This window comes from Petaurus breviceps, unplaced genomic scaffold (assembly GCF_028583685.1).
Source record: "Petaurus breviceps papuanus isolate PSGF00001 unplaced genomic scaffold, PetGlider_PUasm1.0 90564, whole genome shotgun sequence".
Taxonomy (NCBI): Eukaryota; Metazoa; Chordata; class Mammalia; order Diprotodontia; family Petauridae; genus Petaurus; species Petaurus breviceps.
The window spans coordinates 740481-750333 of record NW_027187275.1 but is presented as its reverse complement, the minus strand read 5'-3'; the positions used below and the strand labels follow the sequence as shown (position 1 = coordinate 750333).

Sequence of the window (9853 nt, the reverse complement as noted above, 5' to 3'; positions counted from 1 at the left end):
GAGGTTAGAGAGGAATTTATTGGTAGGAGAAAGGGAGAGATAGATTAGGGTAAATTATCTCATATAAAAGAAGCAAGAGAAAACTGTTACAATGGAGGGGAAGAGCAGGAAGGTGAAAGGGAATGGGACAACCTTACTCTCATTGAATTTAGCTCAAGGAGGGAATAACATACACACTGAATTGGGTATCTTTCCCTACAGGAAAATAGGGGAGTAGGGGAGGGCAGATTGGGGGAGAGGGTAGTTAGAAGCAAACATTTTTGAAAAGCGATAGGGTCAAAGGAGAAAATAGAATAAGTGGAAGGTGGGATAGGATGGAGGGAAATATAGTCTTTCACAATATAACAATTATGGAAATGATTTGGGTAACTACACATGTACAACCTATGATAAGCAATTGCTTATCTTCCTAGTGGGTGTGGGTGAAGAGAGAAGAAGGGAAAAAATCTGGAACTCAAAGTTTTAAAAACAAATTTTTAAAAACAAAATGTTTTTTACATGCAACTGGGAAATAAGGTATACAGGCACTGGGGTATAGAAATCCATCTTGCCCTACTAGAAAGTTAGGGAGGGTGATGTGGGATATAAGAGAGAACTGATTGGGGGAAGGGGTATTCAGTAGGTTTGCTATTTTGGGGTGGGGGCAGGGGAAAGAGGGAGAGAAAAAACTGTAACTTAAAATTTTGTGGAAATGAATGTTGAAAACTAAAAATAAATAAATTTTTAAAAATGAGAAAGACCAAGAGTCAGTCATATCTAAAAATTTATTTTGCAAAAGACACAATGAGGACTGAAAGTAATAATGTTCTTCCAAAAGAGGCACAAACACTGGACAGTAAGGAAACGTCTTCTATCTCACAATGGGCTGGAGTTCTGTTCCATCTTCATTCTTTAGTGACTTTCGGTTTCTTCTTATCTTTGAATCAATTAATTTGTTGCTTCTGTTCACAAAGTTCTGTTTTTAAAAAAAAAAGTAAAAAGATGGGGAGTAGTTCCTAATGCTGTATTCCTGCAGTGCCAATGGACCACTCTGCTATATGCCATGTGAGAAATTAATTTTCAGAAAAAGTCTATCTAATCCAAATATGAATGAATAGGTCATCATCAAAAAACACTGAAAGCATGTGGCTCACAGCAAAAGAATACCTCATTAGCTTTTTAACACCATCAGAAATAACGTCCTTTTTGTAACATAGCAATACAAAGTATAAAAAACTGCTTTTCATAGGGAAGGCATGGTTTCCATGGGAGACAGAGATGTCTTTTCAATACATCAATACACAGGAGGTGCTTAATAAATGCTCACTGACTTGATCTGGTGTTGTTGCTCTAGGCATTTCCTCCATCCATTCATCCATCCATCCATCCATTAATAAACATTTATTAATGCCTAATATGTGCTAGACACAGTGCTAAGTGCTAGGGATACAAAGAGAGGAAAAAAGCAGCCCCTGCCTTCAAGGAGCTTACTTTCTAATGCAGATCCCAACCCTTCGATTCCTTCCTTACAAGACTATCTTTGAGAGTTGTTGCAGTCAAAAAATTTATCCCTCAGCAGTCAACACGGTAATAATATGCCTCTCTGAACCTAGCCAGGCTGGTCCTCAGATTCTAGATCATCTCTGGGACTATTCTTGAAGCCCTTCCAGTTTACACTCTCCCATACAATGGAGAAAAGTGTTGGCTTTGAAGTTAGAGGACCTCAGTTCACATCCCACCTCTCAAACTTATTTGTGTGACTTTGGGCAAGTAACCTTGGGCCTCAGTATCCACCGCTGTAAAGAAACTGTACTAGATGACCTTTGAGGTCCCTTCCAGCTATAGTATAGTTATCCAGAACTTTCCTCTATGGCAGAATGAGGCAGCAGAATGGGACTCTGGTGGAAGTTAGTACAGAATAACACAAGTAACTGTAAAGGCATAATTCCACTCTGGACTTTAAGGGTTATAAAACTGCCTTACATACTCTGGTTAAAACAAAGAGCTAAAAATATGTCCCCCAAAACAATGTGCTTTCATAATACTTATCACATCACTTGTAATAATATTTTTATACAGAGACCAAAAAGAAGTAAGCAATATGTATATGGAAATGTATACATATATTTAATTTATCTATTATATAATCATTATGCTGTTAAAAAAATCTCTTCATACCAGACAAGGTGGCCAAGAAGCACAAATTGTTGGGAAACAGTTGTCTGTTGGCTCCTGATAGAACTAGCATGTTTCAGACTATAAAGAACTGCATTCATGTCAACAATCACTGTCATTATTTTCTGTATTAGCTCTTAATAAATAATTATTAACTTCAATGGATGAAGACATGATTTTTACTTTCATATATATATTTCAAACTTGAAGTGCAAGTAGGGCTAGAATGGAAAAGTAGAAGTACCTGCCATCTCATAAAGAATGAGAATACATTTTTTCCTTAGAAAGAGAAGAAAAGGAAGTGATAATTTGAAATATAAGTGTAACACTCCCATGAAATTGTCATTTTCTAGAAGTTCTAATGTCTCATGAGCATATATTAATATCATGGTTCAGAGATTTAGAACTCAAAGGGACCTTGGAGGCCATCTGATTTAATCTTCCCATTTTACAAAGGAAGAAACTGAGGCCCAGAGTGTGTTGTGCCCACAAATGAGATTACTGATCCCACAATCAAATGCACTGCTCACACCTCAGCTAAATGTTTCATGACAATTCAACTTGGTAGAGCTGGAGGGGGCAGAGTCTCTTTTCTAAGAGGAACTCTTCAGGGGAAAGGTATGCCCTGATTTTTCATGATTTAGAAGTGACTTCCCCAAGGTCATACAGGTAACAAGCGTCAGGACTGGGATTCGAAACCATATTCTTTGGCTTCAAATCCAGTATTCTGTTATCTCATGCTGTCTATCAAACCACCAAGCCATCCAGTCTTCTTATGTGGCATACCTAGCTATAAATCAATGCACAAATCAATTTGCTTACCATCAACTCTTGATCCATAAAGTAAGGTTTCTCTGGTGATCCATCATTTGTTTCCATGTCAATGACAAAGCACAGAAGCAAGGTGTCCAACACAGTTTCAAACACTGATAGGAAATTGTGGGCCACTAAATAGGCAAAAAAAGCCACCAATAACAAAGGAATTGCCCATACTTGCAACTCACGATGGTAGTTAAAGGCCATTAGCCCTCCAAAGACAGTGAAGTATACCACAAACACCTGTTCATAAAGCAAAATAAAACAACAGAAATTAATAAAATTTATCTTTCCTAACATGTCTCTGTTTTTGTCTCTGTGTGTCTTCCTTGTCTCTGTCTCTTCCTCCCCCTCATCTCTGTCTCTCTGTCTCTGTCTCTGTCTCTGTCTCTGTCTCTCTCTCCTTCCTTCCCTCTACTCCCCCCCCCCCCCCCCCCCCCCCCCCCCCCCCCCCCCCGAATACATATAGGGAGAGGTTTCACTAATGGTTTTCACTTAAGTAGCAGTTTTACACTTTAAACATTTTACCCTTCACCCTTGGACTAGCCCTTAATTAAAAAGTGTTTCCATAAGCCTTTACTTTCTATAATCATTCCTAGGAACAAGATTAAACCTAAAACTATAGACACACAAACTGGGGGTAGAGTGGGCCCCCTACTTTCTTTAAGGAGGCCCAGATCTGATTCCTGAGATAGACAGGGTTTAAATCTTACCTTTGAAATTAGTTGTCGAACCCTAAACAAGTCATTGAAACTGATCCTCAGTTTCCCCATCTGTAAAAAGGGGCTAGTATTTTCGCTACCCACTGAATGAGGATGTTGTGAAATGAAAATATTTTCTAAACATCAAATTACTATATAAATAAAAGCTGTTTTGAGTCACAGCATCCACTGACAGAACATTTAGTAAATGCATTCTAAACTCTTTTGTTATGAGTAATTGTTAGCTTAAGAAAGATAGGTGCCAGCAAAACTGCTGCTGCCTGAAAATACTGAGTCAAGCCCAGAGAAGAAAGAGAATACACGTCAACTTCACCTGCACTTGTGAAATGTGAGTACTGTATATCACAGCTCTTTGTGCTGGGGAACAATGGCCTGTAAAGGAAAGAGCCCAGCCGATAAATCTTGCAGAAATGTTGTGTTTAGAATAAGGGACATAAAGTCCCCCTGTATGGTAGGCACCCTGTGAAAATGACATCTGGAGCAAAGTGACCAGTTCCAGGAAACACGATCTGAGACACAGCATAATGAGAAGATGAATGACCCAGATGGTCATTGAGAAAGGCAGCCTGGCTTAGATGACATAGAGCTAAGCTTGGAGTCAGCAAAACCTGGGTTCAGATCCTGCTTCTGACACTACACTAGCTGTATTATCCTGGTGAATCACTGAGGTGCCCTCATCTGCTAAGTGAAGCTTATCGACTACATGGCCTTCTAGGGGCCTTCCATCTCTAGCGCTAAGAGCCTATGACTGTCTGTTGAAGGGTCTGGAAAAAATGGTATTGAAGAGACTGGTGGTGTTTAGCTTGGAAAAGAGAAGGTTTAGGGAGTAGCAGAGACAAGTTCTCCACAAGAGGAGGATTTAGGCATGTTCTGAGTGACTCTGTAGAGATAAATCCAATGGGTGGAATTCTAAGGGAGGCAGATGAGCATAATAATAGCTTGATAAAGGCACTTAAAGGTTACAAAGTGCTTTACATACATAATCTCATTTTAGCCTTAAATACTGCAATGAGGTAATAATAATGATAATTATTATATATTATTAATGTTATAGAATCATTATATTATATTATTATAGAATAATTATATGGTATTTTAAAGTTTGTAAAGTGCTTTCATTTGATAGGTTAGCTACTATAGGTATTATTATCTGCATTGAACAGAAAACTGAGTTTTGGAGATTCTGCCCCTGGTTATACAGCTATTTAGTGCCAGAAATGGGATCTGAAGCCAGGTCCTTTCGACTCTGTCCACTAAAGTACAGCATCATTCAGATAAAACTTCCTAACAATCAGAGTTGCCTTACAATGTAATGAACTGCCTTCTCTAAACTCCCTGTTGCTAGAAGAGTTCAAGCATGGTCTTCATTTGTCAAAGATATTCATAGGATCCCATAGATTTAGAGCCAGAAGTGACCCTCAGAGTCCACTGAATCCAACCTCCTCATTTTTTACAGATAAGGAAACTGAGGCAAAGCTAAGTATTTTGCCCAGTCACATAGCTAGTGTTATCTGTTATTAGGTGAAAGGTTGTACTAGATGATCGTTAAGTTTCTATGAAACTTTGGCCAATAATATATAGGTGAACTTTACCCTAAGTTTAAGGACATAAACATCCACCAATGACCCACATTTGTACACATGATACATCATTTAGTGTGATTACTTATTTCCATAAAATCTAAGTCAGTCTTTAGAATCTAAATCAGTACTTTTAGATTAGAATTATTGCCATTTCATTTTGCAGATGAAAAAGAAAAAAACAATAATTTGTCCAAGACCACCACAGCATGATTAATTTAGGACTGCAGGTTTCCTTCCTCAGTATTTTAATGAAGATATCTCACCTTTCCTAGAAAAATCATGAAATCTCCAAAGCAGCTAACAGAGGCAATATGTCCTGGATTCTTGGATAAAATATTGAGCGAATCCTTTGCAGAGGTGCAAAAATCTGTTCCATTGATCAAAGTGGCAATATAGGCATTCTGAAAGAAGAAATGGTTAGAAGAGTTAGAATGTAAATTTTTTAAAAATGTAAGTAGTATTTTATTTTTTCCAATTACACCTAAAGATAGTTTTCAACATCCATTTTTAATAAAATTTTGAGTTCCAAAATTTTCTCCCTCCATCCCTTCCATCCTTCCTCTCCAAGAAGGCAAACATTATAAGAATGCAAATTTTTAGAACTAGAGTTTGTTGTTTAAAGAAGCATATAAAGAGAAACTCTATCACCTCTCTTCTTATCACAGTCATGATTCAGGGAAAACATTGGGAAGATTTCCTAATTAATTTTGCCAAAATCCCTTTTCTTGTATGACGCAGAAATGCTTGCGGACCACCTGTTTCTAAGGTTTTCTCTAAAACCTTTAAAAATGTTACATATGGAAAGGAGATGCCCCACTCATGCCCCACTGGTAAAGTTGTGAACTGGTCCAGCCATTCTGGAAAGCAATTTGGAATTAGGATCCTCAAACCACAAAACTGTTGTTTACTCTTTGGCTCAGTAATACCACTAAAAGGCATATACCTCAAAGAGATTTTTTTTTTAAAGAGGAAAATGATCCATTTAGCAGCAAAGAATTGGAAATTAAAGGGGTGCCCATCTGTTGGGGAATAGCTAAGCAAATTATGGTATATGAATATAATGAGATGTTACTATAACAAGAATTTATAAAAATGGACTATTTCAGAGGAAATTAGGAAGACCTATATGAACCGATACCGACTGAAGGGAGTCGAGAAGTACGAGAAAAATTCATACGATAACATTATAAAGGAAGAAAAAAACTTTGAAAGATGTTCCACACCTCATGCCAGAGACATGATGAACTCAAAATGAAGAACATGGTCAATGTGTGGATTTGATTTGTTGGACTACGCTTTACTTCACATGAGGGTTTTGGTTTTCTTTTTTTATTGTTGAATTGGAGGGATAAATGTGAGGTAGAGAAAAATAAATGCTTCTTAATCAGAAAAAAGTAAAAATTAAATTGGGGCAAAAAAATGGCAAAGGTGAATGTTGGGTGGATTGAGTTATAGACTTTCTTAGTAATGAAACCTCCCAAATCTGCTGCTGAAGTGGAAGAAGTGGTTTGGGTGGAGCGGATCAGTAATTGCATATGTCAGGGCTTGGTCTCTTCAGCTCTAAAATTTGGTTGTGTGATCTGGTAAAAGTATATTAGGTACATTTCAGTTCAATAAACATTTATTAATCACCTACTGCATGCCAGGCACTTTCCTGGGCATTGGGGATAGAGACAAAAAATGAAACAGTACCTGCTTTCAGGAAGTTTTTCTACAACTGAGTCAAAGAGTAATATAGTATATTTACAAGTAAACACAAATCATATAAAAATTAACACAGTAATTTTTAAGAGAGAAAAAGCCCTAATAACACCAGGGGAATTCAGAAAAGGCCTAGTGTAGATCTGAGCTGTGCTTTAAGGGAATCTGGGAGTGAAGAGATAAAAATGAAGAAAGAGTACATTCCAGGTATGGACAGAGAGATGGGAGGTAAAATGTTGTGTATAGAGAACAGCTGGCAGACCAGTTTGATTGGAATGGAGAATGCATTAAAGGGAATAAAATAAAATAAAAATGAATAGGTGGAAACTAGTTGGTGAAAGCTTTTTTTTTTTTTTTTTGGCTTTTTGGAGGGCAATTGGGATTAAGTGACTTGCCCAAGGTCACAGAGCCAGTAAGTGTTAAGTGTCTGAGGTCGGATTTGAATTCATGTCCTCCTGAGTCCAGGGCCAGTGCTCTGTTCACTGCACCACCTAGCCACCCCTGGTAAATAAAGGCTTTAAATGAGAAGCTGAGGACTGCTCATTTACTCTGTGTAATACATAGAACAATTTGACCAAGCATACCACACCCACTGCAATTTCAACATTGAGATACAATGATTGAAACAGCCCACCATCAGGCCATCACTGTCATTCTGAGGGAGAAGACATGGATGGATAGGTCAGCCTGCCTTCCATACTCAAGATGATATGGCCATCTGCTCCTCACCAAACAGAACACATTTGCCATTTGGAAATTCAGAAGTAAATGTTTACTAGGAGGATAGAGAGAATTTGCCACCTGTCTCTATGGACTGTGTAACATGACTACTCCACACTTGTATAGGAATCCCAGGAAAGGGTAGGTCTTGATGTTCAAATTACGTTCTATTTGAGGTTCAGCCATTCCTCTTCAGAGTGGCAAGGCATTGCTGCTAGATTCAAACCTTTTATTTGCTTCCTAAATCCTAACTTTCTCCATAATGTCAAATTGTTGCCACTAAATAGTATTTTTCCCCTGCATCACTGTTACCTTGTTGAAAACTTTCCACCTTCCTGCCAGGAGAAATAAAAATAAACTTAGTCCCCTGGCCAAAATGTTTGACTGTTAACATGGTCCTTTACCAAGCTCTCAAAATCTTTCAAATTTCTTTGCACCTATAATCTTCTATTTAAAAAAAATTTTTTTTTTTACAAAAGAATGAGCCACACCCACAGAAAGACAGCATTAAAGCCCCTGACAGGGAAATTATATATATTTTCTTAAAGTTACTACAGCATAGCATTTTGGTTCAAAAGATTCCATACCCAGAGTCAAATAAGGAGACCTAGAATTAATGTCTGAGTATGTAAATGGAGGCTGAGATGGGGTAGGAGGTAGGCAGAAACACTCAAGGCACAGGAAATGAAATGAAGCTTTCTATAGTTAAAACATTAGCTAATTGGCCACTTAGAAATAGAAATTGCTTCTTTGTCAGAGACAGCTGGAAGATGGATTATACTGTATTTGTAATATATTTAAAACTGCTCTAAGCACTGGTATGTTGGGCTGGACCAGTGAATTTCAGGGATGGTTGTGTTAAAGGAATCTGTAAACTCTGATGTTTATCCAAGGATTAGGGAACTTGCTGGTATGGTTGGGAAAGTTTCTCAAGATATCCTGGAGGCTAATCTTTTTAGTACAATAGGAAAAAGGGTCCATGGTAGCTAGTATATTTTATTACAAGGCAAATATTCTCATTCTTCAGGTTCTATAGGAGAGGCTCAGAGGACCAGAGTTAGGATAAAAAAAAATGTCCTAACTTTAGAGGAAACCTAAGTCCAACCCACTCATTTTACAGATGAAGGAATTGAAGCTCTGGGAGGTTAGAAGTGACCTGTCTAGGATCACATGGGTAATAAACAGCAGAAATGGGGGCTTTTAACTTGGAACTTTGGGGCCCCCAATCCACTGGTTCTTTCCACTCTTCCTCTCTCACCTTTAAAGACTGGGTCTCTTTAGCTCACCCAGGCTCATTCTGATCAGCATGCAACTTCTGACTCCCTCCATTTTCCAAACTGGGTCAGTTCCTTAGGTAAACTGGCTCTCCACTCCTAATACAGAGCTCCTAGGGGCTCTCCATATCAGTAGGGAACTTGGTATGGATACTTGCTCAACTTTAGCCCACTCTAGCTCATCTTTCCTCAAGAGATCTCCCCAGCCTTAGCCTCCCTAGTAGCTGAAATTATAGGCATGTACCACTATACCCCAAACATACTGAAAGTTCATTAAGTCTCCAAGTACATTTGAGTTCTGGCTGTCTTAAAATACAGTCTACAAAAGTCTTAGGGAGATATAGTAGAAGTATCCACATCCTGACAGAAGCAAAAAGTAACATTGCCTTATCTAACAGTTTTTTGATTTAGGGAATCACAGGATCTCAGAAGGGACCTCAATAGCCATTTAGACTTACCTGTCATTGATAAAATATCTTCTCCACAACATATCCACTTAGTGGTCATCTAACCTTTGATTAAAGACTTCCCACGAGGGGAAATCCATTCCATCTTGAGGAAAACCATTCATGGTTTGGATAGCTCTCATTACAGGAAATGGATAGAGTTCCAGGTCTGGAGTCAGAAAGAGTCAACTTCCTGGGTTCAAATCTGGCCTCAGACACTTACTAGCTGTGTGATCTTGGGCTTAACCCTATTTGCCTCAGTTTCCTCATCTGTAAAATGAGCTAAAGAAGGAAATGGCAAACCACTCCAGTATCTTGGCTAAGAAAACTCCAAATGGGGCCATAAAGATTTGAACATGACGGAAAAATGACAACAAAAAATTGTTAGGAAGCATATCCCTAAAGATGGTCCTCAGATGTACAAGTTCTTTGTGTAA

General features: G+C 38.2%; 1 protein-coding gene across 1 annotated transcript in view; it reads right to left on the bottom strand.

Moving 5' to 3' along the window:
* Positions 1–745: 745 nt before the first annotated feature.
* The window catches only part of SLC44A3 (solute carrier family 44 member 3), a 106296-nt gene continuing 97188 nt past the window's right edge, over positions 746–9853 (bottom strand). Inside the window, exons 13-15 of the mRNA XM_069063384.1 lie at positions 5539–5676; positions 2977–3213; positions 746–955 (exon numbers count right to left, since the gene is read on the bottom strand). Coding sequence (XP_068919485.1) covers positions 851–955; positions 2977–3213; positions 5539–5676 — 480 coding nt within the window. The 3' untranslated portion in view covers positions 746–850. The remainder of the gene's footprint in view (positions 956–2976; positions 3214–5538; positions 5677–9853) is intronic.